At 48.9% G+C, this 26,401-nt stretch overlaps 8 protein-coding genes across 8 annotated transcripts; 4 read left to right on the forward strand and 4 right to left on the reverse strand.

The window, feature by feature from the left end:
• Positions 1 to 1,088: 1,088 nt before the first annotated feature.
• Positions 1,089 to 5,168, forward strand: FPOAC1_011862 (uncharacterized protein; the record flags this gene model as incomplete). The annotated part of the gene is made up of 1 exon (XM_044856229.1): positions 1,089 to 5,168. One exon carries the CDS (start codon positions 1,089 to 1,091, stop codon positions 5,166 to 5,168), a length of 4,080 nt encoding a protein of 1,359 aa, XP_044703542.1.
• Positions 5,169 to 6,197: 1,029 nt separating this feature from the next.
• Positions 6,198 to 7,095, reverse strand: FPOAC1_011863 (uncharacterized protein; the record flags this gene model as incomplete). Its single annotated transcript, XM_044856230.1, has 4 exons — positions 6,198 to 6,439; positions 6,497 to 6,772; positions 6,848 to 6,962; positions 7,078 to 7,095. 4 exons carry the CDS (start codon positions 7,093 to 7,095, stop codon positions 6,198 to 6,200), a joined length of 651 nt encoding a protein of 216 aa, XP_044703543.1.
• A 6,559-nt stretch (positions 7,096 to 13,654) lies between these two features.
• On the reverse strand, positions 13,655 to 15,022 carry FPOAC1_011864 (uncharacterized protein; the record flags this gene model as incomplete). Its single annotated transcript, XM_044856231.1, has 7 exons — positions 13,655 to 13,820; positions 13,876 to 14,095; positions 14,144 to 14,436; positions 14,481 to 14,498; positions 14,662 to 14,735; positions 14,781 to 14,789; positions 14,849 to 15,022. The coding sequence occupies 7 exons, from the start codon at positions 15,020 to 15,022 to the stop codon at positions 13,655 to 13,657; spliced, it is 954 nt and encodes a 317-aa protein (XP_044703544.1).
• A 311-nt stretch (positions 15,023 to 15,333) lies between these two features.
• On the forward strand, positions 15,334 to 15,944 carry FPOAC1_011865 (uncharacterized protein; the record flags this gene model as incomplete). Its single annotated transcript, XM_044856232.1, has 4 exons — positions 15,334 to 15,336; positions 15,391 to 15,493; positions 15,569 to 15,702; positions 15,756 to 15,944. The coding sequence occupies 4 exons, from the start codon at positions 15,334 to 15,336 to the stop codon at positions 15,942 to 15,944; spliced, it is 429 nt and encodes a 142-aa protein (XP_044703545.1).
• Positions 15,945 to 16,034: 90 nt separating this feature from the next.
• Positions 16,035 to 17,063, reverse strand: NBP35 (cytosolic Fe-S cluster assembly factor nbp35; the record flags this gene model as incomplete). The annotated part of the gene is made up of 1 exon (XM_044856233.1): positions 16,035 to 17,063. The coding sequence occupies one exon, from the start codon at positions 17,061 to 17,063 to the stop codon at positions 16,035 to 16,037; it is 1,029 nt and encodes a 342-aa protein (XP_044703546.1).
• Positions 17,064 to 17,883: 820 nt separating this feature from the next.
• Positions 17,884 to 18,945, forward strand: LIA1 (deoxyhypusine hydroxylase; the record flags this gene model as incomplete). Its single annotated transcript, XM_044856234.1, has 2 exons — positions 17,884 to 18,380; positions 18,429 to 18,945. The coding sequence occupies 2 exons, from the start codon at positions 17,884 to 17,886 to the stop codon at positions 18,943 to 18,945; spliced, it is 1,014 nt and encodes a 337-aa protein (XP_044703547.1).
• Positions 18,946 to 18,979: 34 nt separating this feature from the next.
• Positions 18,980 to 19,453, reverse strand: FPOAC1_011868 (uncharacterized protein; the record flags this gene model as incomplete). The annotated part of the gene is made up of 3 exons (XM_044856235.1): positions 18,980 to 18,998; positions 19,051 to 19,285; positions 19,339 to 19,453. The coding sequence occupies 3 exons, from the start codon at positions 19,451 to 19,453 to the stop codon at positions 18,980 to 18,982; spliced, it is 369 nt and encodes a 122-aa protein (XP_044703548.1).
• A 614-nt stretch (positions 19,454 to 20,067) lies between these two features.
• Positions 20,068 to 25,761, forward strand: FPOAC1_011869 (uncharacterized protein; the record flags this gene model as incomplete). Its single annotated transcript, XM_044856236.1, has 3 exons — positions 20,068 to 20,221; positions 20,270 to 20,453; positions 20,508 to 25,761. The coding sequence occupies 3 exons, from the start codon at positions 20,068 to 20,070 to the stop codon at positions 25,759 to 25,761; spliced, it is 5,592 nt and encodes a 1,863-aa protein (XP_044703549.1).
• Positions 25,762 to 26,401: the final 640 nt, after the last annotated feature.

Below are 26,401 nucleotides of genomic sequence, written 5' to 3' on the forward strand. Positions count from 1 at the left end.
TGGACTAGAAAGTACAGGGAGGATTGTTGGGGAATTGCTAGTCATTAGACATGTATGTACAATGGGGATGATTGAGGATACTAATTGAGCGTTTCTTTGATGGGAATTATGGGACGGTTTAGGATGCATAGCGAACACTGGCTTGCAAGAAAAGCAAGTATCGACGACAAGGGTACCTGGAGAGAGAAAGGAAGTTATTGCCTGGAACGCTGAAGTGTGATGTGAAGATTATGTGTAGATATAAAAGTGAGCATTTTCGCGATACCCCTAGTAACTGCGTCTCGAACTTCCAGTTGATGCTTTTACAACGTGTGTTCATCATCCAAGTACCCAACCCAAGTCACAACAACAAACACCATTTCGCTACTATATCATAACAGGGATGCATGGAATTAAAGAAAGAGCTCTGGCTTGGTCGTTGAGGTGAATACAAATCTCAACAAAGAACAGGATATAGCGTCCTCTTTTTGAGAATGGCTCGAATATCTCAAAACAGTTAAAATATCACAATGGTGAGTCTCGGCAAGTCCGCACTGGCAAAAGACGAGTTCCCGAATCAGTTACATTCACAAATGACACCATGGGAATGCTTTAGGAGCACCCAATAGTTATTCCTGGTCACTCTTCCAGTTCTTTGTGTAAATCAGGCCCAACATCAAAGGAGGACACGGGACTTTCTCTGAAAGGACAGTGAGTGTCTAAGCTGGGAGCCAAAGAGCTTGGGGTTAGTCCAAGGGGGGCAATACAACAAAGACGGTCTACGCTGAGGAGAGTGCTCAAGAAACAAAGGGATTGAGAGTAGAGACATAGGGACTCGACTGATAAGAATCAGAAAGCCAGCTCGTCGTGGTCCAAATTGTTCTATTACCTTAGCCACGGAGACCTTCCTTTCCAATATCGTCAATTCTGTTCCAACTCTCTTCATTTGGTTTCCACAGTCTTTGATAGACTGGTGGTCAGTTTCACCACGTTGATTTGTTTATATTATTGTCAAGTACATCCTACTTCTAGTCTGTCGTTCCTCGAAGTGGAAGTCTACTACCCAATCGAGCAATCATCAACTGCCACCCGCCAGTGCATCTTGAATCATGGCAGATAACTACTTCCCTCCCACGCCTCCGGACCCGAACGATGAGATAGATCAGCCTTGGCTGGACCCTGCCCTGATAGACCCTGCTTTGCTTGATCTTAACCAGTCCAATTTGCCGTCAGCCTCCCGCAAGATCCTCCCATCATCTCAACCACCCATCGTTCCGACCCACGATCCGACCTTGGCCCCAGCCATCAACCCCATCACTGATGAACCCGTCTTTAAATCCCCCACTGTTCCTCCTCGGAACCAACCTGCTCGTACTTTAGGTTTTCCAGCTCCTACTCCTGCATATCCTGATGGATATCCAGCCCTTGATCCTGGGTTCCCAGTTTTTAGCCCAAGCTTCCCTCCCCCTGTATTCTCGAATCCTTCTCCTGCTCCTTCAGCCCCCTCTCCCTCGCCCTACATCAATCCCGCCGATGTTTTGAATCAAGCCCCTGTCACAGCTCCGGCGACTTCTGATCCGGGTACTACCAAGGGCAAGAAGAGAGTTCGAGCACCATCACCCACTGCTGATGAGCCCCGTCGTACCCGACGAAAAACTGCGAAGTCTGCCGCTACTGGAGATAATGGCAACCAAGTTGACAGCCCGGCCTCGAACGAAAATGCACCAGTTTCTAAGAGAGCCAGAAAACGCGCAACAACTAGTACCAAGAGCAAAGCAAGCAGCAGTGGAACCAATACTTCCAAGTCTACGAGGCCTGCAAAAGGTCTCGACAAAGCCTCCAAGAATTTCTACATCAGGCCCTCACGGCTTACCATTCCCGGTGATGAAGTCACTGCCCCTCCGCTAGTTCTAAAGACGACATATCGTGCTAAGGATAAAAAGAAGAGCAAGGATGAGAACGCCGGCGTGGTCAAAGACAAGCAGACTTCCGCAAGCACTCGAGGTAACCATGAAATCGCAAAAGGGGGTTTATGTGACTTCTGCGCCAATCATCCCATCGGCAAGACGATGTTCGCCGCAAACCCAGTATGCGACTGGGAACAAATCCCTAGTATGGGCCCAGATGTTTTCAACAGAGAATGCGGCAATTGCGCAGACTATCGCTCTCAAAACCGACAACCCGGTGATGTCGCTACTGACAACGACCATATGTGTCGCGTCCCAGGCGTCGAGACCGCTCTGATCGATTTCAAACACAAGAAATACGGCGATACTGATCCCCCAACCTTCGCAGAGCCTGCATGCGACCGTTGCTCGAACAACGGGGCGTCAGAGACTTGCGACGTAGATGCCCTGCTCGGCTATGTTTGTTCTCACTGTCGACGCGACCAGCGTTGTTGTGTCGATGATAGTCTTATGCCCTTGCAACGGCCCAAAAAGATGACTCGTTCAGCATGGTATCGACACGCGTGTGACCGATGTCTCGCACGCCATCTACAATTCAAGACGATGAAAGGAGACGAATGCTGTAACTGGCTCACCGACAGGCGACTTTGGGATGAGCAGAAACAAGGCTGCACAAGATGCCTCCAAGACGGTGCGCCGTGTATGGACGACAAAAACAACATTATCGCACCACCTTCGCATGAGCCTCCCCCAACAACTTGGCGTATACGCGACAAGTTCGAGGTGGACGAGAATAAGAAGTTGAAAGCCCGAAAAATCAAATGGTACGAGTACATGGAAGCCACCACCGCTACTAGATGGCGTAAGAAGTGCACAGGCTGCCAATGGGCTGGAGCATCCGTCGAATGTCTAGTTATGTGGCATCAGTCGGGTTACGCGTGCGAACGCTGCACGCAATTCGGTGTCGACTGTACGACATATGACATCACAAATGATGCATGGACAAGATATCCGATCTACGACTTGAGCAGAGTTGGTTTCGGCCATTATACTCCGTACGTAGTCTGCAAATCGTGCAAAGACAATGGACGCAATTGTGATCGAATGAGGCCATGCGATTCTTGCATAAGCACCGATTCCGCATGCGATGGTTTAAAGAAGGATAATGCACATGGCTGCATCTCCCGGTTCAAGATCGCTGCGCATGGGACAGGCCAACAGGCTCCGCCCCCTGGTCCTCTGTATTATCTGGCCTTGGGCTACGGCCCAGGAGGTGTCAACGATATCAAAGATGGACGAAGTGTCGAGCATTGGATTGGTCCTGTCGCTCCCGTATACGGCATTAACACTCTTAAAGATGGCGCGGCTCATTATCGCGCTGTCACCGACTTGCATCGAGACCATCGACCACCAAACAACGTGGTTCCCCCAGGCATCACCACTCCCTTGAACACAGCTGAGGGCACGCCAGGCTTGTTCAAAGATGTGCAGTCCAGGGAATTGACAGTCGAACAGCTGGCAGCGCTCATCATTCATTTCTGGCCAGGCTACCAAGTTCCGGTGGGAGATAGTCAGGCATATCGGAGGGTTTGGGATTCGCTCCGCGATGCCCAGAACGCGAAGATGACAGAAGCTGGGATAGATGCATCCACTGCGCCAGCAATGCCACGTACTTTTGAAGGAAACCCAGTGCTCTCTGATCTAGAAGCACTCCACAGTGGGCTGCTAGGTCTTCCTGCAGGACAAAACGCGGCCCCCCCAGCTCCAGCTCAGCCACCAACCCCAGACTTCCTTATACAAGCATCTGGCGTCGCATCTGAATTGTATATGGGCAATCCGTATAATGGTGATGCTGATGATGCTTTGTTTTTTAACGATACCGCCCAGCAGCTAGCGGTCGACGAGCCACAGCAGAAAGAAAACTCATACGCTGCTGTTGATAACATGATCGCCTCAGGGGTATCCGGATATCAACAAGGCGGTGATGATCAGCAGGCTCAGCAGGCTCAACAGGCCCAACCCCCAGCGGACTCGGGCCCAAACATTGACATCACCATGATGGACCAAGACACTTTAAGAAGGATGCTCGGTCTTGATGAGGATAAACCTCGTGGCCGCTTCATTGCAAACCACAATTACTCCGAAATATTCAAGGCTCACAGCCGACGGAAAACTTTCGCAAACAGAGTCCCCAAAGATACGAACACGAAAGAGAAGAGCTTCAACCCCTTCCTGGTCTTCGTTTTGGATGAGAATCAGAAGCTACGCCTCAAGGCAAAGGAGAAAAGCTCACGATGGAAAGTTTTCAACCCTCTTGAGAGCTTCGATATGGAGAAGTGGCACAGGTCAGGCAACCAGCCCGATAAAAGATCATCTGAACCACACCTCTTTTCCGTTGTCAATGGTCAGTGGAAGCAACCCACGCCTCAGGCTAATGTCTTGGACGATATCCCTTACCAGCAAAAAGGTGAGAGATCACAACAATATTGTGCCGAGCCAGGAAACGGTGGGGTCGGTCGCTGTGGCTCTCAGAACGTCAATGGGCAAGATCAAGCCGTTTGCCAAAGTCTTGCACACCGCAACACAATGCCTGGCTACTTTCCGGTATGCGATAATTGCATCCAGGGTAACGTGAAAGACATGTTTCGTCATGACCACAACCCCATCACGGAGAACGAACTCCTCAACATGCGCGCTTACTTGTGCAATGATTGTGCTGGTTATATGAGTAGTAGTGCCCAGAACGCAGCCGAATACAGAGCCATTGGCGCGCGCCGAATATATGGTATAGTGGCTGACACGGAACATACTCAAAGTACTGACACGCCCGATAATGACCCATCGCGAGCCGTGGAGTTCCGCCATACGGAGGCATTGACAGGCTGCTCATGTGCAAACAGGATCTTTGGAACATCCCTTTGCAGATTCCATAGATTACACTATGCTGAAGAGGCTCTCAAATTCTCAGCTTTGATGCAGGAATGGCGGCTTTCGCGCTTTAAGAAGGCGGTATGCCCAGGTTGTCTTGCCCGGAAGCCTCTCGACAGTGTCAATCTATCGGCAGATTCGGGCGGTTTTCTGGACGGCGCGCCCACAGCATGGGCATGTGTTAACTGCAACGACTGGGTAGCAAACGAGAAGAACGACGGGACAAACCAGCCAAGCCTCGTCGACAAGAAATTATGGAATTCGAACATTGGGCGTGAGATTCTCGGTCCACGTCAAAAAGCGGCATATAGAAGGGTTCATCAAACAGAAGACGTCGAAATGGGTGGGACGTAATAATTGATGATGGAGGCAGTGAGAGCGTATATTTCGGAGTTTGGCGTATTTGAGACACAGTCTAGTTTTTCAATTAATCAGTCTTTCAGGTGTTAGCGAATCGAGGCACAACTGGAGTGAGATCGACCTGTCTAAGTGATCCCGGCATTTGTCCAACCTATTGTGCGCCATCAAGAACTCGATGGGCGAACACTGACATCAAGCATTCCGTCTCGCCTTCATGTGAAAAGCCATGTGGCTGAAATCACGACTCGTCGGAATGTTCTGCTCAAGGGAAGAAATCAATATTTGAACCGTAAGAAAAGTATGCTTGTATTGTCTGACTGAACCATTGCTGCTGGAGAGAAGGAGACCTCGAGATTGACAAGATAGAAAAAAGAAAAGAAGCAAAAAAAAAGAGAAAATTACATGTATGAAATAATGGATATAGAAGAACCTGTAGAAGCCGTGCTTTAATCTTGAAATATTCATCGTCCCCGGCAACACGAACCAAACGAGGAAAAGGTCGGGTGGGTTGTGTCTCTCGCGAGGTCGTCGGGAAGGGATGAGCAGTACAGCATTGCACTGCTTTGCCTATACTGACACAAACTCCCTTCCTGGTGTCTTTCTCTCTCTTCCAGTGAGTAGACAGTCCGGTTTTTGTTTATCCACAACGTCCAAAACAGCAGGCCGCTCCAGAGAAACGCCGATCCATGTTCCACGTCGTATGGACATGGGTCATTAAGCATGAGCCATCGGCCTCACAAAGACATGACATGTCGTAGGCACGCCGGGTCCCTTATCCCATATCGTTGGGTATTTCCATAGGCTGCGTCCATTTTAAACATGAAGGCGAGCCCAAAACCTGACTCCTCATCCGATGCAGCCAAAAATTCATCTCCGTGCTCTTCCGAAAGCCTCCTGGTTAAATTGCATCCTCACATCGTATTGCACGTAATCGACAAGACCCAGACAGAGCGGGTATATTCTGCCAATCACATCCACCCTCGTCTCGATATGGGCGCTTTTAGTCCACATGTGCCATTCCGTTTACATGAGCACACACTTGGCACAACATCCGGCTTCTTGCTCGCCATTGTCCATGTCCATGGGCTTGGGGGGTCCATTCGCGCCAGAGGTGCCACCACTGCCGGTCGAGTAACCTTGCATCTCGCGGTTATATCTTCGAATCTCTCGTACGATATCGTAGAAGGCCCTGTCGACATTGATTCGTGACTTGGCTGAGGTCTCGATAAACTTGCAGCCGAATGATCTGGCAAGGGCCTCTCCCTCTGTAAGAAGCAAAGTCAGTGAATGTTGGTCAAATAGAATCTATCATGTCGACGTACCCTGTCGTGACACATCTCGTTCACCTTCCAAATCGCACTTGTTGCCAACAACGACCATGGGGAAGTAGTCCTTATCCTTGACTCGCAGAATCTGTTGTTGGAATGTGGTGATTTCCTCGAAGCTTTGTCGCGAAGTAATAGAGTAGACTAGTAGAAATCCCTCTCCGGTTCGCATGTACTGCTCGCGCATGGCGCTATACTCCTCCTGGCCAGCTGTGTCGAGAACATCGAGTAGGGCGACCTCTTCATCGATAACGCACTGCTTTCGGTACGAGTCTGTGCGAGGTACAGTGTCAGTGCGTGTTGTGGTGCGGCATAACGATGATGCAAATGCGATTAGAGTTCACAAACCTTCAATTGTAGGATCATACTCGTCGACGAAGTGGCTCTGAATCAACTGAATGGTCAAACAAGATTTACCGACACCACCGCCACCGACAACGACGAGCTTGTACTCTCGTAGGAACTGTGATCCAGAGTTAGTAAGATAATGATGCGTGACCACTTTTGATGGACGTGGGGAGAGGTTCAAGGAGACAGAAAGCGTGTTTCGTGGAGGCAATGTTGTTTTCGCATCGTACCTTTGTGTTTGCAGCCATTGTGAATTAGCGTTCGAGTTGCGCTTCCTGTATTATCTTCTGCTCGAGATAAGTTGTCGTGAATTCAAGATGATCCAAGGCAAGTTGCGAGTAGACCGGATTGAAAGGCCAACAACCGAGGACGACAGCACAGCGGAAATGGAGATGAAGATGGAGTTGGAAGAAGGTAGGTGGTTTACGTTCGCAGGCGAGACGATGTAAAAGTACAAAGGAAGTAAGAGAGAGAATGAACGATTTGCCGCTGGGGCGAGCGGATTCTAGTTCTGAATGTGTGGAGAGAGAGGGAAAGACGATTCGGATGGGCCAAATGGGTTCAAGAAAAAAGGTCAAAGCAGAGGGAGTTGAGCGAGGGTAGAGAGAGCAGAGGAAGGGGAACAGGCCTAAAGAGGAAAGGGTCGAATGGCCAGGGTAGGAAAGCATCCTGGAAGGGGAGCAAGGGAAAGAGAGGAAGGGGGGCGTCCACGGATCGGATTGGTTTGGGAACACCTTGGAATGGATGGGTCAGTTTGGTAGCAGATACATTTTGATAGCTTGCAGCTTGGCCGCGGGAGAGATGACTTCAGAGGTACCCACGACCTTTGCCAACCATTCTCGCGCTTGGCCCCAGGTGCTCTGGGTGTTTGCGGTCGGTTGCTTTTTTCCTTTTGGACCAACTGGTATCCGATACACGACGGTTGACATAATAGACACTCCAAAAAAAACAAAATCAATTAACGAACCCATCCAAGGATACGGTTAACGAGAACGGTTTCTTTCTTTCATCTCATGACCAGGGAAGGCTGGTCTCGTTTATTCTGGCCTGACCTGGTCCGTTTCCGCTTCGATTGACAGCTAAGAATCATGACTTCACTTTGTTTTGTCTTGTGTTTCTCACTACTAAGCCTTCAGTACATATGTATGTACATACATACGGACACACGCCCACCACCAATATCCCACGGCTTTCCAGGTGGTCAATGTCTCTGGGCGCTCCCGAGCGCTGAGATGGATGGTCAGGTCCTGGGGACCCAGGCCCCATGGAATTATTACTGGAGACTTCCCGTCCCGTCCTGTCAGTGGATAAAAGGTATCTGTGTAGGCCTTTTTGAGGGGACACACGATGGCCGGATTGGTCGCTAGGGTCGATGAAGCCCAGCCTCTAAGTTCTAGAGGTAGGGAACAATAGAGAGAGATAGCTGGCATGGCAAAGGCTCGCCATAGATGTTGACAGAACAGTTCTACGGATGACTTTTCGTCTCTAGCATAGGAGTTTAAATAATTCACTGTTGGTGAGTGCGCCAATTCATGGTAGGAACCTATCATGTGTTTTCTGCAGCCCTACCAACAAGCCCAGAGGCGCCCACTGTCCTCTCCAACTCGAGTGCAGCCGCCTCTCAATGGTGATTAAGATGAGGAGCATCTACGATCTCCTCACAGCTGGAGTGGTTCCATTAGGTAGATGACTGGTTATTCCAGCCGCCAGGACGGCGGGAAACTAGTGTTGGTACAGGAAAATGGAAATGAACCTGGCGTAAACTGGACCAGTCCTTTGTCTTGTCCTGTGGTTTGTCTATTAGCAGTTTACAAAGCAAGCCACCAGAGTTTGTCAAAGAGGTTAGAGAACAAGACTTATGTTTCGGTCCTCTCCGGTTTTGTCGTGCGGGTAGATAATGGTCAACAACAGAAAGTCAACATTGAATTTTTTTTCAGACCCCAGCGGCCTCAGGGACTTTCAGTGGCCCTTCAGGAAAAGCCCAGGCTCCTATCTGCAGTCCATGGGAGGAAAGATTGGTATGGGGAAAGGGGGGCGTGTCTGTTCTAAAGCGTGGGTCAAGCCAAGCAATGGATGGATCTATACCATCTTTTTACCTTATTAATGGGGCCATTGCTTTTGTCGGGGGGGGGGACCCTTGCTCTGCTTGCTGCCGATCCGCGAAGCTCCAGTTCTCACTGATTAACATTGGCCTTGCTTTCCCGTATGTGTATCCGAACAGTAATATGTACATATGCATAGATAGTAGAGTTCAGGAGGATCCTTCCGTAGGCTGCTGGCCTCGTCGGTGCGATGCGATGCGATGCGATGCGATGCGATGCGATGCGATGCAGTTTCGTTTCTGCAAGGGCAGCGGCTGGTTGCGTCTACTCTGCCAATCGCAGACACACTGTAGCGTGCCAGAAAACTGATTGTGCATTGTTCTGCAGGCAGCTTCTCACCGTATCCGCGTGCTTGTGTTCCCACAGCATGCATTGCATTGCAGTACTTTGAATCGTTGATGGCCTCTGATAGATAACTCATCCGCCGTCGTCATCATAGGTAATTGTTAACAACGACATATCCATTTAATTTCTGTACTGGTCAACTGTAATACGTACATATGTATCCGTACATGCATACATACGGAGTACAGCACCGATGGGTAGTAGCAGAAGTGGATGGAATAGGGGGCAATGGATTAAGTCCCTGAATGTTGTAATTTGCCAACCAGGGCAGGGTCGTTCGTCTTGGTGAACGCCAACTAAGCTTCTGAGCTACTGGTCACCGACAGTAGGTAATAACAGCGAAAGTGCAGATCCTTAACGGCTAGCCAAGACAGTAGTAAACTGTAAAGGCACGTCTTGCCTCGCTACGATTGCAGCCACTCACTCAGCCAATCTAAAGTTATTCTGCGCTTCTTTTAAGCTCCTTTGACAATATGTATGGTCAACATCATAAATTAGTTCGTTCTTCCTTACCCCATTCTACCTGTCGTCTTATTATTCGCCAAGTTACCCTTAGAGAATCGATTGCGGGACGCCGCCTCGAAAGACGCCGGCGCCGTGACCCCGGCCATCTCGGTCGAGTCAGCCATGTAAATGAGGCCGACCATTTGATTATTTAAATTATCATTATAGCGGTCTCCCCATCTTTTGTTTATTACTGCCACCGTCTGGCCTGGGTAACCTAGATATTATTCCACAACTTATAAGCCAGAAAGGACAACACACGAGACATGCCAAGGCATCGCGACTTTTCACTCCGATAGTTGTTGTTGTTGCCCATGTACTTCTTCTCTTCTCTTTTCTTTTTTCCAGAGTTCACATCTATTGTTGTTTCCGTGGCCCAAGCGCCACACCTCAAAGACTTTGACTGTAGACTTTTAACAGAATTCAGTAGCAGAAACGACCATCTCGACCCCTCATAGAAATGGCCACATCGTACAGAACAGACTAACAAAAAGGGATGCACAATTCAGGTACACACACACACACGCATCCTTAGTTACCTGATCCTGCGTAGATCGAATCCTCTGCCCCTTGGACTCTGCAGGTCTAGGGGCATAGAGCCCCATCCCTGGGCCTGGCAACTGTGGAATCGATGGGGTGATGAGCTTCCCAAGGCCAGGCTCCGATGCTCTTAATCTTAGACAGTTTAGTTCCAAGTCTCAGGCGTAAGTCCAGGATCATGGTCCGGCGTACAGAGCAGGGCAGGGCCTAACAGGGCGATTCTCGCCTTTATTCCCTTTCGTTAAATCCTCTCCACTACCACTCGTCTCGGTAGATGCAAGTAACAACTAACAATGCTACGTACATGTTGTCATGACAAATTAACGGTTGTGGAAATTGAGTCTTGGGATTAAATAGCGACCTGGCTGCGAAAAGCTAAATCTTGAGCACCTTGATACGGCCGCTTACTGCATCCAGACTATCCACCACACCTAGTATATATATCTATCTACCTGTGTTCAGCAGGCATAAATAAGTCTTATTGATACAGCTCACAGAATACGAGTCTCACAAGGCTCGTCTGGCGCTCTGTTTTTGCCCACCCCATAGACACACGCATCAAACCTTGTAGTAACTGTTCCGCTTTGGTAAGGCGGGCAATGACAGCCCGATCCGCCACGTTTTGCTACTACGTAGTATGACTACTATAGCGCTGGTGCGTTTGAGGCTATCGAAGATGTGACAGCGCGTCAATGAGATCAATGCCGGGTGGGGTTTGATAACACCTCGACGCATTGATGGCGAGGAAGACAACATGCTCTACTGAACGCGATGCCACCGCAGTCATTATCTCGTAATGTTATCTCTTATTGGTGAGCCCCGTATCCGTACAGAGTAGAGATTATTACTTTGCACCGAGATATGATATCCAAATGATTGATGTCAACCTGAAGAGAATGTTTCATTTTGATGGGCTTGGCAAAGTACCAGGATATACTACGGACAATCAGAAGCCTTTTACTACATATCATAATATCATATCAACGAGGGTAGGTAGGTGAATACAGGGAAGCGAACTCACCATGTCAAAATTCTAGCATTGATGTAGGAGCTTCGATTGTCTCATGTTAGTTGCTTGCTTTATAGCCTAGAGGTGGGGGTTTGATCTACAATCTAGAACAGGTGTTTGAGAGGCTGGCTAGGTATGTATTCACGATCCAAATCAGAACAAGTAGGCCAATCACATAATTCAATTACAACACAAGACTAGCCACATACTGGTACCTGGTCAACTTCTCACCACGTGCTGCTGTTAAGCATGTATAAACCAATCGTCAAAGCAAAGTACGGGCTTGTCCTTCTGTCAAACAAATGAGCTAGTTGGGACGTGCACTCAGAAAATGCATCCCCATTTCGCCAAAAATGACAGTTGCTTGTCGAAATGAGAATGAAACCCATCAGTCGCTCGCTGACTGTGATTTGCAACCCTGGTTCGGCTTTTCTAGACCACGATATGCTTTCAAACACAATCTCCGTAGACCGAGCAGCAAACGAACCTACCCGCAAGACCCTGTTATTTCTGATGCTTGTACTCCGTACTGCGAGCGCCTCTTGGCGCTGTACCCTCACGGGTAGACACGTCTTTTCACTTTGTAAAGAAGCGACTGCTGTATGCAACCGGCTCCGAAGGAATCATACGTGCGACTGGAAGAGATACTTCAAGCTTCTCACATGCATTTTTTTTTTGATATTATTACCCAGTGGACGAGACATCTGTTTATAGCATTGGAGCGCGACATCAAAGTAAACGATACTTGGAGAAGAAAGGAAATCCATCCATAAATGCGGCTCGAGTTTTAGCCTAACGTCGAATGAAGGGGTGGACCTGGGGTCATCCTGTCAAAGTTGCAGATATGCACGTGACTGAACGTGCTGCAGAAACTCAGATGGGCAGCTGAACTTCGCCTACTAAAGTGCCTGCATGCATGTAGAGAAGACCAACATCGCGAACGAGTCCAGAACTAATTGACCTACTGTCATTGATCACTGCGTGGACATCTCACGAATTCTGCAGGCTACGGTAATTCGACCCTTTCGGCCGATAAAGACATTATGCTCCAGAAAGCCTGGCCTAATGCAACCATAAGCAAAAATCATGGGCTTTACTCCGTACTCTCTCTACATTCAATGTCTCCGGCTTCTAGAACGACACTGGAGATGACGTCTTCTTTCCGCCTCTACCCGTCTCCACCGTCTGTGATCCACTCGAACGTGTATCTAGTGCTTCTCTTAATAACAGCCCCTTTTCGGCAGATTACTCTCTTGTCTAGCTCAACGCGCCAAGGCAGCCCATCACGACATACTATGTATTCCCAATCTCCTGTCGTCAAGGTCTGGCGTCTCGCTCTAATCTCGCCGTCGATCATGCCACGAGCCTTGCCATGGTATCGTTACGATGTGCCCAAGACACTCTCGGCTCCACCTCCACCATAGTCATCACCCCTGCAACTTGGTCTTCAACGCACCCCAGGTTCCTTTTGGGAAAGACATCCTCGAGTCAGCTTCCCAATTCAGCGTGGCATATCACGAAAAACGAACCGCTTCCTAGATTGCCACGCGGATGTATCCCATTTGTGGCGATCTACGGATACTATGTAATAGTAGAATCGTTACGGAGTACAGCCCCTCTCTTTACCTAACGCCGCATGACTTATTAATGTATTGAGCACCAAATTCTCCAGATTGATACTGCGTTACGACTACTCAAGTTTTGCTGAGGAAATGAGACTAGTATCTAGACACCGCTCAAGTGTCTTATTTCGGTTGCTTCAAGCAGGCCAGCCTTAAAATCTGGAAGATGCAATGTGACAGGAACCCAGCATGACTCTTGCCCTTGTACACGGGCACACAACATGACACAGTGTTTGATGTGTTGGCATCAGCTACTGAATCTGACAGACGAGTATGTTCAACCTCACTCGTGGAACAGTGAACTTTTGGATATGCTAGTATGACGCGTGGTAGGCTTCCATGGGATGACTTAGTCTTCAATGTCAACACGTAATCTCTCCAAGCACGAACTATAACAACGATGTTGCATATCAAACAAAATGCGCTGCGATCGACGACGCTACTTGTTTTGTGCCGTTGAATCACAGAATGTTTCGAGACCGTGCGCTAGTGTCAGACTGCATATAACTCCGAACACTCTATAACATATGTCTACATATATCCAGGGATATCAATCAAACACGCCGCCTAACCGATAGCGGCTATACATGTGATGCAACTGCACGGATATTTGAACCGTTAAAGTTGCTATCACACTCCATCAACAATCTGCTGATTTGGAAAGTATGAGACCAGCTGCGACCCTTCAAGGTTTCTGAGCAACTTGCTTTGCTGTATCCTTGTCCGCATCTTCGGTTGCCTGCTTCTTGATCTGTTTTGGGTCTTCTTCCGTGTCACTTTCGGCGGTGACTCGCATGCCCTGGATACCAGCTTCCACTTCCTCGACGAGACTCTCGAGATAATTCAAGTCCCTTTTGACGGAATCAGCATATCATATCGAACAGCTTGACTTATCTCCCCTCTTACCTTCCAACAAGAGTTACTGTGTTATTCTCCTTGCCCCAACGAGGGTAACTTCCCACCTTGACACCCTTGGGCTCAACTTTGGCCGCCAGAGTCGTGAGGAATTCGGCAACACCGCTCTCAGGGATGGGAGTAGAGAACAGAACTCTGTGCGTGCCTTTACCCTCAGGATCAGTAAGTCGGGGTAGAACGTGAGGCTTTAGTCCTTCCAGAAGTCTCTGGACTGTTACCTGGTAAGCAGATGACGATATCAATCACGGGCACAACCTACAAAGTCTGGGGACGCCTGGAAGGATATGGATGTTTCCATTTACAACTGCCACGGGAACCCAGAGGTCTTCCTGAGGAAAGAGGGCCTGCTTCTTGAGATCCCGTGATTCATCCATTGGCAGTTCTGCCATGCGAAGCTTGGCTCTTCTGGCGGGTGAATCAACTTCCCAGTCGAACTTGGGCTGGTTGGGGTGAGGCTTTGAAAGAAGCTTCATCTTCTCAAAGGTCTCCTGGTGAAGCTTGAGAGGCAGGTTGAAGGCTGTGGCAATAGATTGATAGGTGATATCGTCGTGTCTAACATGTTAGTAAATACAAGGCCCATGTACGTGAGTTCTTACGTGGGTCCAATTCCACCACTTTTTTATGTTAGCCATCTGATATACCGGAGTTGTTTCTCCTTACTTGCCTTGTCACGACAAAATCATAGCCATCACTCATTCTTCGAACTGCCTCAATGATCTCACTTTCATCATCCGCAATGACCTCGATTCGTTTGAGACTCTACAACTGTTAAATAACCTCAAACGATACTCAGCACCCATACGTACAATACCGAGGTTGAAGCACCATTTGGCAAGGTAGGCAGAGTTGGTCTATCATGTCAATACTGGCCATGTACCCTATATCAGAACACTCACATCAACCGTCTAGTTCCTTTATGTCAGTATACTCAAAGTACTAGATAGAAACTCCCAGGACATTGTACCTTTCCGCCTAGGACCTCATCTCCAATGATTAAGCAGGCTGCTGTGGAAATAGTGCGCGAGTTGCGCTCATCTGCCGATACAGGAGCCATGATTCGTCCAAGAGCAAATCGTCTGGTGTTATTCGCGATGGGGACTGAGAGATGGCGAGTGATCTGAGAGATGCGTGAGAACATGGATGCCAAGGGCAAGTGTAATGATATGAGAGGTTGAGATAGCAGGGTTAAGTCTGCAAGTCACTCTGTTCATCCAATGTTGTTTGAGTTTAAACTGGATGGAGCTCAACAGAGCTATAGATGACGTTTACTCGCTAGGTGATGGCGGGACAATGTGGGGGCTACCAACGGATACCCTTTGGCGGGGCTTTCATTTCACCAACTCCCATGGATTGCCTGATGATATAGCTACATTGACCTCTATCACAGCTTTGATAAAGCCGCAGAGAAGCTCTCACTTGTTGAAAGAGCTAATAAACAAATACTCAAAGATGGTAACTGCCCGTCCTTTCAGTATACTGCATTTACCCGCTAACAAACATGCTCAGGCATCCGAATCGCGACTGTATACCTTCTCTGGAGAGTCAAAGGACCATCTCCGCAAGTTTCGCCTTACAACTTCCCGGGCTAAGGGACCCCAAGCTGTTATCTGTATGTACGTCTCTTTTTTATGCGGCTTCACCGTTCATACTACTTTGGGCTCCCACTGACCAACCCCTTCTCTAGACCTGATTGATAAGAACACCTACGAGATCCGACAAGACGAAGACAAGACTGTTTATACATCCCTCGAGGAGGTTGGGGATGACCTCCCAGACCATGCTCCCCGCTTTATCCTCTTGAGCTACCCCCTCACCATGGTAAGTTCTGATCGATCTCCTACCAAAGACGAGCAATGTTAACAACCATGTAGGGTGATGGACGTTTATCTGTACCGTATGTTCTCCTCTTCTACCTCCCCGTTACATGCAACGCCGAGATTAGAATGCTTTATGCCGGCGCTAAGGAGTTGATGCGCAACACCGCCGAGGTTGGACGAATTATCGATATTGAGACGGCAGAAGACCTGGAGGAGATTCCCGACAAGCTCAAGTCGGAATAGGCAAACGAAACGCATGTGGAGAGAAATACGGTGGAGCAACGAACACCATATATCATGACATACATAAAAGCGTAAGGTTGATAAATCTAACTACTCGTCTGGCAGCACATCTTGGGAATCTAATCCCAATTGCATCGCAACGTTCTTTACTACTCCTTGAAATGCGAGGCATGCCGGGCTGTCTGGGAATGAGTCAAAATAACTCTCTCCGTAATCACACGCCATCCTGATTCTGGGGTCCAGGGGTACTGACCCCAAGAAAGGGATGTCCATTTCCTCGGCCAAGGCACGGCCACCTCCTGTACTAGCCTTGAAGATCTGGCTCTCGTTTGAGCATTTGGGACAGACGAAGCCACTCATGTTCTCTGCAAGACCCAGCACCTTGATACCAGCCTTGCGGCAGAAATCGATTTCCTTTCGTACGTCTAAAAGTGAGACTTCCTGTGGTGTTGTGACCATGACAGCGCCATCAATTCCACTCCCCTTCAAGAATGAGTTCACACTAAGATGTTCATCACTTGTACCCGGAGGTGTGTCGACAAGCAAGAAGTCGAGATCGCCCCATTCAACATCCTTGAGGAACTGTTTGATAAGACCGTTCTTCTTGGGACCCCGCCAAATAACAGCGTCGTCCCGGTTCGGTAGTAAAAACTGAATGCTCATAACGGCAAGGTTATCCATAACCCAGATTGGCGACCACCCTGTACCGCTGACATGGACCGTCTCCCCCTCAACGCCCATCATCTTAGGGATACTGGGTCCGCAGATATCGGTATCCATGATACCTACATTGCTGTTCGGATTTGTTGCAAAGGCATGGGCTAACAGTGAGGTAAATGTGCTCTTACCCACACCACCCTTTCCACTGAGCACCAGAATCTTATGCTTAACGTTCTCTAATCGTGCAGAGATAACTGGAATATCAGGATCCGGGCCCTTGGGCGCTGAAGCACAAATGGCTTGGTTGGGACATCCGGCGCATGAGTCCGCTTTACCGGCCTGCTGTGAATCAGGACCGACGCAGTTCTGAGGTTCTGGCGCGACAAGCTGTGGCTTCTGCTTGATTGGGTTGGCGAAAACTTCGTCGACGGGTTCTGGCGTTTCAAGAGATGGTGCCATGGCTATCGTGATGTGGAAATGTTATGAAGTTGTGGTGATAGTGAGTAGGATGTGGCGAGCCAGTAGCCGGAGCTTAATAATGCTTTGTGTAATTCGTAAACAACGTGTTGCTGGACTGCTGGAAAGATAGATCAGATCTTGAAAGGGTCAAATGGCAGCGAACTTTTCAAGGCCAAATTGCGGTCCAGGTATAAAAAGTGTCTAGAGACAAAGTTGAATCAAAGTTGGGTGGGTAGGTTGTTGATAAAGATAGGTTGGTTGCTTCTAGGGTAAGTGTTGATTCGTTGCTTAGCAAGCGTCGGATGATGGGCAGACGGTTAAGGTGCCGCTACGGATGGAGTGATAGCTCCCGAAAATTTACAGGGATATTGTGAGAACTTCATTGTTTAACATTTGGTTTTGTATTTCTTTGTTGGATATTTGTTAAATAAACTGGTGATCTCAAGTCCCTTTAATAAAATTCCGCTTTCTTCCCATACAGATTGTTTAAAGTACGACATGGATCATTGTCATTAAATGATAACCATGGCTTATTGAAAATCAGACCAAAAATCTGTTTGATATTTTGCCATCGTCTCTTAAAGATTCCATCATTATTCCTATATTTGTAGTTGTGAGTTAGAGGTAGGTATAACAAAGGCTGCAAAGCCCGCCGGATATCGGACCGGTTGGGTGCCGATTTGTATGCAAAAAAACTGAGGGTGGCGGGGTATTATGCTTTCATCTGAGATAAGATAAGCTGGACCCCGCGAAGAATTTATTCTGAACCGATTGCAGACACACTGCGACCATCACGAATTTCCCGAAACTGATATCCAAAATGTCGCCTTCTGCTGATACACCAGAGATCTCAAAATCAGCCGATTCTACGGTTCTGAGCTTGAAGAAATCACTCTGCTCCGAGGATTCACCTCTGCCCATCCGTTTCCGTGCCCTCTTCTCCTTGAAGCACATTGCGACTACTGCTGATGACGACGCTACGAGGGTCGCTGCCATTGAGGCCATCTCCGCTGGCTTCTCTTCGCCCTCGGCTTTGTTGAAGCACGAACTCGCATACTGTCTAGGTCAAACGGGTAACAATGCCGCCGTTAAGCCTCTGCGACAGGTTCTCTCCGATCTCAAGGAGGACCCCATGTGCCGTCACGAAGCCGCTGAAGCCCTCGGCGCCCTAGGCTGGGCAGACAACCTAGATATTCTCCGCGAATACCGCGATCGCAAGGAGGAGGATATAAGCATTGTTGAGACTTGCGAGATCGCCATTGAGCGTATCGAGTGGGAGAACTCGGCAGAGCGACAAAAAGAGAAGCTACGCCCTAGGTCGGTAAATCTTATGCTGGGTTGCCCCTAATTAACATTGTGCTCTAGTGACTTTGCCTCTATCGATCCCGCGCCCCCAATGCCCGAATCTGACAAGGAAGCCGAGGTTGAAGACCTTGGCCGAAAGCTCATGGATACAAGCGTACCTCTATTCCTCCGTTATCGCGCCATGTTCGCACTTCGAGATCTCGCCTCTCCTCCTGATCTGCCAACTGCCACACCTGCGGTCCTCGCCCTCGCAAAGGGCCTTGCCGATTCGTCTGCCCTGTTCCGTCACGAGATTGCTTTTGTTTTCGGCCAGCTGTCGCACCCAGCGTCCATTCCCGCTCTTACTGAGGCGTTGAGTAACACTAACGAGGCTAGCATGGTTCGTCACGAGGCGGCCGAAGCACTTGGAAGCTTGGGTGAAAAAGATGGCGTTCAAGATACCCTGAGGAAGTTCCTCCATGACAAGGAAAAGGTTGTTCGCGAGAGTTGTATTGTTGCGCTCGATATTGCCGAGTACGAGACGGGCGGGGAGGCTGAGTATGCTTTGATTCCCGAGTCTGCACGAGCTACTGTATGATTTATAAAGGCGCTCGCTTTGTCGAGTATTGCGTCTAGTTGTTTTCATTCCACCTAAAAGTCAAATGTTAAGATTATATCAGTAGAAGGATTCTGGGTTTCATACGAGTTACCGCATTCACAGCTGTAGATGACCGTTGAGCCTTCGTCTGCACTGCGCAGTTGAACAGTAGTATACTTGACCTCCTCGCGACCACACTTGGGACATGTCTCATGCGCGGTGCTCTCAGTTTGCAAATTGTGCTTCTCGACAGATTGAACGCTTGACTGCAGCTTTTGTCTTAAAAAGGAAGGAAAGTCGGAGGGCTTCGTTTGCGTAATGGTGACTTTAGATCCGGTGTCTATGGAAATGATTAAAAACTGTCGCCATCCTTAGTCCCAAACCCAAACAAACCTCGATTTTCAGCGCCGCAGCATTCGCAGCGCAAAACATTTCGTTGCGTGCCCTTGGTAGCAGGCAAAAGGTTACCGCAGTCGGTACAAAAGACGAGAGTTCCAATCGCAGCCATTGTATGCCAGTGCAGTGCAGTTCAAGTTCGGAGGAGTTGAAGAGTGTATGTGAGGCCGATGCGCAAGATGATGAAATAAATTAGAAGACAAAAATTTGGCTTGTTCATCATAGGCCCAACACCGGCAAGCAATAGGCCAGGGTCTTCCTGCCGGAAAAAACAGCGAGGCCAGAGTGGGGCCAATGGAACAAACACTGACTGGCAGTGTACCTGGCGCACAGACCACCAAATACGCCAGTCGAACACTCAAAGGAAAGCGCAAAGCTCACGAGGCTGACCATCCGCGTTGGTCTTTCAAAGCTTTGCGGTAGGTAGGTTTCGACCTCGCCGTTTACATTCATTTACCTTCTTCTTCATTACTTACTCAAAGCCAGCAAACAATGCTTTCTTAGTCGTAACTAACTCGCACCATTCTCTCCCTTTGACTTCGAACGAAACTCTATTTGCACGTATCTGACGAGAGCGACACGCTTGTAGCGTGTCTATTGATACTCGCTGGAGCCCATTCACAACTACCTAGTTTGCGATCTTCCGATGCGCCATCACCCGTTCGTTCCTTCCGCCTAAACCACGCCCTGTGATGGCTCGCCTTCCCACTTAGGATAATGAACAATATGCATCCCAATAAACATGGGGCTCCCTCAAACGGGCTGTTTGCTCAGACGGGAACTGACAATAACAATCCTGCCATTATCCGATCTCGCCCCTTCACGTTGCAGCAAGCCTTGCCCTACTCACCGCAGACCTCGACGGTTCCTTTCATTCCTGGTTAGTTACCATGACTTTGCGACATGTGTCATCGCTGACTTTTATCAGATATCATCCCTGACCCTGTTCTGGGTTCCGGTTGCCCTGCACTTCCTCTGAACGATTTATTCCAGGCCCATGAATTCGACAGCTTGAACAAAGAAGCCGCCGCTCACCCCCAGATGCCGCGCAACGTCAAGCAAGCCGTCGACCATGTCCTCCAGGACATAAAACCTAGCCAGCGAACGCATTAGTACGATACTATATCTTTCGTATTCACATTGATAACATTCTGACCGTCCAATAGCAAGTTTACACCAATCTCGAGAACTGTCGCATCTCCGTCATCTGGAAAAAGTCTAATGGAAGGCTTATCGCCTGTCACAAGAAGCGTTTTCGATAAAGTGGGAGGCTACTTCAAGACGATAAAGCCCGGTGCTCCTGAGGCAAAACAACTGAACGGTCAAGCTGGAGGCCACTCGACCCCTAAGCAACGCTCGTCTTCAATCAATTCTCCGAACCCTCCGCAGCCGCATACCCTACCATCACACAACTCTCAGGCATACAAGTCAAACTCGGTTAGGATCGAAGTTGTTGTACCGTCCAAGAGGCAATTTGACCCATCCTCTTATGTTGATGTGGACTCTTCGGTTGCCACCGCGCAACAAGTGCAGCAACAAGTGCAGCAACAAGTGCAGCAACACACCCAGCAATTATCTCAGCCTGCAACGCCTATTGCCCAGTCTTCTGGGCATAGCCACACGGAAATGAACCAAAATGGCACGTTTCGAATCGAACTTCCCCGTGCGAATATCAATCGTGAAGAATATATCGAAGTCAAAGAGAGGCCAGAGGACTTACATCATCTCTCGATTCGAAAGCAGAGTCGGCAAGCGTACTCCGATGGCCGAGATCTTATTGGAGAGAGCCTCGACCAACGCCAAAGGAGCGAGGCAGCTCTCCATGCACTTGAGAAGCTCATACACACAGTCTTTAGCTCAGTAGGACGAGTGTTAGGCGATGAGCAAGGATATGAAGGGGTTGTTTCCATGACACCAGATCAAGAGGTTGCTATGACGGCCTCTTCGCAACAGAAAATGCATGGCGCGATTCAAAAGGCGATTACTCTGAAATGTTTCGACCAAGTCCCCGTAGAGCACTTGGTTCAGATAATGAAGTTGAGTGATGCAAGCTTAAAACAGGTTGAAAGTTTGGAGCTCCAAGTTGACGAGACTTGGAATGAGGAGGCAGTTGACGGATGGGTTCAGCAGCTTTCCGAGGTGGAGACGATGTTGAAGTCGGCTCGTACATGTCTTCGTATCCTCTCAGGTGGCCGAGAGGACAAACAGCTTTACTCTGAAACTATCATCCAGAGGAGCGTAGACATCTTCAGAAAAGTCACAGAGGACATCGTCATGCCTCTTGTAGAACTTCGGCCCTCCGGACCCGCCTCAGGCGTTTTCAAGGCTCTCTCAAAAAGCAAGAAACCTATCACGTCAGTGTTTCTTTGCTGTCAGAAGTTGTTTGCGTTGTTAGCAGAGCTTGTCACCAAGATCGAGCTATCAGAGACTGTAATCAACTCACTCGAATACACCGCATCTCGGCTCATCTTCATGGAAAATGCCTATTTCGAAAAGGATTCTGTAATCGGAGTTCAAAAATTCGACGGGCTCCGTTCTGTTGCAATGGACATGCTGTCCCAAATATTCTTAATCAAGCCTGAGCAGCGCCAAGGCATTATCGATGAAATCCTCACTTCACTTGAAAAGCTGCCTGTTGGTAAGCAAAGTGCTCGCCAATTCAAGCTTTCTGAGGGGGGAAGTATCCAGCCTGTTTCTGCTCTGATCATGAGACTGGTTCAAGCCAGCTCCGGGCGAGTGGACGACACCAAGAACCGCGATCGTCACAAGCTGCTGCGAAACATCGATGGCGAACAGGGTGGTTCGGACGATGACGATAGTGCGCCTTCGGGCGCTAAACAATTTGTTTCCTCCATTAAGAGTGAAGTCCAAGGTGCCAAACAACATAGTGTTGCTGTTAGGGATCTCGAAATTTCCGTCGCTCCCCTCACCGACGCGGCGCAGCGCAATGCATCATATGTGATTAGCTTCATCGTCAAGCGTGCCATTGGTTCCACGAAATCAGGCGATACTCCTTATCGAAATTTGCTCGATCTATTCGTCGAGGATTTTACGACTTGCCTTGACTCACCAGATTGGCCGTCTGCCGAGCTTCTCCTTCGCCTGTTAATGGTAATGATGGTGCAGCTTTTCGAAGCCCCAAAGACTGCTGCTCCAGCGAAGAATATGGCCCTTGAGCTGCTGGGTGGCTTGAGTGCTGCCATCTCGCGTCTACGCTCACATGTCCAAATACTTACGAGCTCATCGGAAGGCAATGAAGCTGATGGTTTGTCACAGTACCTCGCTGATCTGGCCAACCAAGCACTGGATCACAAGACCCGTGTGGAACAGCTTGTAGCTTGGGCTGGTCCTTATAGAGTCGTCCTGGAACATGTGCAAAACAGAAGTAACGAAGATCCTCACTTGTCAAGTGCGATCTCGTTTCTGGTTGCGGGTTGGGCTTCTCAGGTATATACTGGCTACGATTCTTATAACGATGAGGATGAGGAGCGAGACGAGGAGTTGGGCCGTATGGCTTATCGTTTGAGGATGATGGCGGAAGACCGTAGGTGGCTTGTCAACGAGTACACCTTTAAAAGTGTCTCACCGAACCAGGCGAAACTCTCTTACTCGATCATCTTATTGCGTTCACCTCTATGCGAAGCTTTCAGCAAGATCCTGAATATTCTGCTTGGTTCCATGGCTAGTGAACAAGCCACGGTCAGGAGCAGGAGTCTGAAGAGTGTCAACCAGGTTTTGGAGACAGATCCTTCGATCTTGGATGGCGACTCGACTGTTATTGACCTGATCTTGGACTGTGCAGGCGATCCCTCTATACAAGTGCGAGACTCTGCCCTCGGCCTTTTGGGCAACTGCATGACAATGCGTCCTCATCTTGAGTCCTCCTTAACACCAATGATTGTCAATCGATTCCAGGACAATGGTCTTGGTGTAAGGAAGCGTGCAATGAAACTTACCCGCGATATTTACCTCCGCAACACCGACAACGAATTACGCAGAGTGATAGCGAACGGATTGTTGCGCCGAGTGCAGGACCCCGACGATACCGTTCGCGATCTAGCCCGCCAGATGATTGAGGAGGTTTGGTTCGCACCGTTTTACCAAGGCGAGGGCACCGCTGTGTATCAGACATCGCTCAATGCACACGTGTCGCTGGTTATCCATACTGTTAAATCTGGAACGGTTACTGAAATGCTCGACAAGGTGTTCCGATCCATTCTCAAACCGAAAGATAAATCTTTGAATGGACCCTTTACAGTCTGCACTAAGCTCGTCGCCAACATGTTTGGACTAATCGACAACCTTGACCCTGAAGAGTCTGATGCTCCGTCTGGGCGCGATGCGCTGCAAGTGCTTACAATCTTTGCGAACGCGGAGCCTAAACTATTCAACTTTGAACAAATTCGACTTTTACTACCGCATTTGGCAAACTTCTCAAAGTCTGAGGAACTTGTCGCTTTTCGACATGTGACCATTGTCTATCGTCGGGTCTTACCTACTTTGACCAGTGTTCACACAGAGTTTCTGTCAAAAGTGCGCACGTACCTACTGAAAGCGCTTTCCAAGATCAGTCAGCGAAACGCCCTGGATGATTTGGTAGCTTGTACTCAGGTGGTATGCGGACTGCTCAACGTCTACACTCCATTAATTGGTGGCCTGCTATCCAGTTTGTCGCAAATCGAACAGATACAGGCAAGACCTATTGACCAAACTTCAATTACGTTGACTTATGGCTACAGCCTGCTGATTGGTATGATTGCGAAGCATTGCAAATTGGACGAGTGGACAAACACCTGTAGAGCAAAGTTCCCCAAATGGAAGGGAAACTCAGTACCTTTGCTGGCCATTGAGAAACTGGTGCCCCTTGCGGCACCTTCCAAGCCGCTCGAGATCCGCAAGTCAGCCCTCGACGCTCTTGGATTGATTTGCCAAGCTTGGCCACGCAATTATGTGGTTCCCAAACTGTACACACTCTTTGACCAAGTTTTCAAAGAGCAGGCACCTGGTCTCGAGATGTTGATATTGAGGTCATTCCGGGAGTTCCTGCTTACTGAGGAGAAGAGGTCCGAGACAGGAGCGGAAGCACCAGCTGCTGGCAAGAAGCGAGAGCTGACAGTCATGGGTGGGACTAACTTCGATGATGTCGCCAGTGCTACCTCTCAGAGATTTTTGAAGTATATTTCCCGCATTGCACTTTCAGGTCAAGGTGACCATGCTTTACTCGCCACAGAGGTTCTAGGCAGTATCAACCGACAAGGTTTAACCCACCCCAAAGAGACCTGTGTCACCTTGATGACCCTCGAGACATCGACGAATCGACGAATTTCAGAATTGGCCTTCTCCGAGCATCGCTATCTACACGAGAAGCATGAGACTGTTCTTGAACGAGAATATGCCAAGGCAGTACAATCAGCTTTCGCCTACCAGCGGGATGTCGTGGAAGATACTCGCGGCGCGACGACAAACCCCTTCCAGTCCAAATTACACTTGTTGATGGAAGTACTCAAGATCAGCAAGATGAAGAATCGCCAGCGCTTCTTGGACAAGCTCTGCGGCCAGCTGGATTTCGACCTCGCCAAATTGGATACAGCTGAAGAGGTCCCGTCTCACATGGCCTTTGCACGTTTCGTCACCGAGAATCTGGCCTTCTTCGATTACCAATCAGTTGGAGAATTGCAAACAACAGTCAATGCAATCGAAAAGATGGTGACCAGTACTGGCGCCCCGCTGGCACAGACTATTGAATCCGAGATTTTCAATGTCCGTGTTGATACATTGCAATCGTTGGCACCTGAGGTCCTGGCGCCAGTTCCTGGAATTTCGGCCAACCCAACTTCTGGAACATTACCCACTGAAGGTGACTCTACGCCAGCGTTGGCGACGACATCTAAAGTTGAGCCAGGCCGGCTTCGTCAACTGGCGACTGCGTCGATTATTCTACTGTCAATGTGGGAAACGCGAACACATCTGCGTCGACTGTATGGTATGGGCAACAGCAGGCATGATAGCAAAGCCAAGGCACTGGCCAAGGACTTGAACAAGACACCAGTCAAAGTCCAAGGTGTTCATGGCGACAAGGTTTGGGAAGAGATTGAAGCCCATATGGCCGGACTTCAGGATCAAGAACGGATGATACAGAAATGCACCGCTCTCGTAGAGCTCCTCAATGTAGACAAGGAGTTCAAAATTGCAGACGACGCCGACCAAATGGATATGGACCCCTCAACTCCAAGCGGCGACGAAGATGAAGACGGCGACACTACACTTGATAGGGGACGAAAAAGAAAAGGAGTACATACACCGGGTGGACGAAAGAAGCGGGCGAGGTCCGACTCACAGCCACGGAAAAGAGGACGACCCAGAAAGAACGCCTTACCTGAGCCAGATTCAGGCGCAGACCTTGATGAGAGCTGGATTTGAAAAGACGTGCAGGCGTAAGGTAATGGACACGGGATGGTCATTTGTTGGACTGGAATTAAAAAGAGCAATGCATAATTGGGACAGGCGTTTTTCACCCGCTAATGCGGACTCGAAGAGTGTTTGGCGGGAAGATGGCCTGGTCAGCAGGCGGCAACACATCGGTTTGGTACTTAAAGGGAATTGCCAAGGGAGCGAAGAGACGATGCACGGCGTTTTTGGAGCTTTGAGATTTGATGATACCTGAGCTACCTACACTTGTGGCTCACCTTAATGTCAAAGGGAGTAAGTAGTACATAAGTAAAGTGCATCACACCTTTTTAGCTAAGACATGAGTACCGATTTCTTGGTACGATTCGAATTTAAAGAGATGGTACCTTGGTATTTTGTTGCAATGATGGGCGAGAGAACGCATACCTGTACAAGGCCTTACATGATGTATGTATTTGTTTGTGAAACAGACGACAAGGGCAACAGCTGTGAATAAGACGGTAATAACTCTACCATGTGAGTGCCAAGAATCAAGGCAATTGGATAAAACAGCTGCATTAATGACATAAGTCAGATCGCCAAGACGTGGGTAAGATCGCTCGGCATGATTTAGCCGGCTTGGCAGAGTCTAACCCCTGCGACCATCAAGGAC

The sequence above is a fragment of the Fusarium poae genome, chromosome 4, assembly GCF_019609905.1.
Source record: "Fusarium poae strain DAOMC 252244 chromosome 4, whole genome shotgun sequence".
NCBI lineage: Eukaryota > Fungi > Ascomycota > Sordariomycetes > Hypocreales > Nectriaceae > Fusarium > Fusarium poae.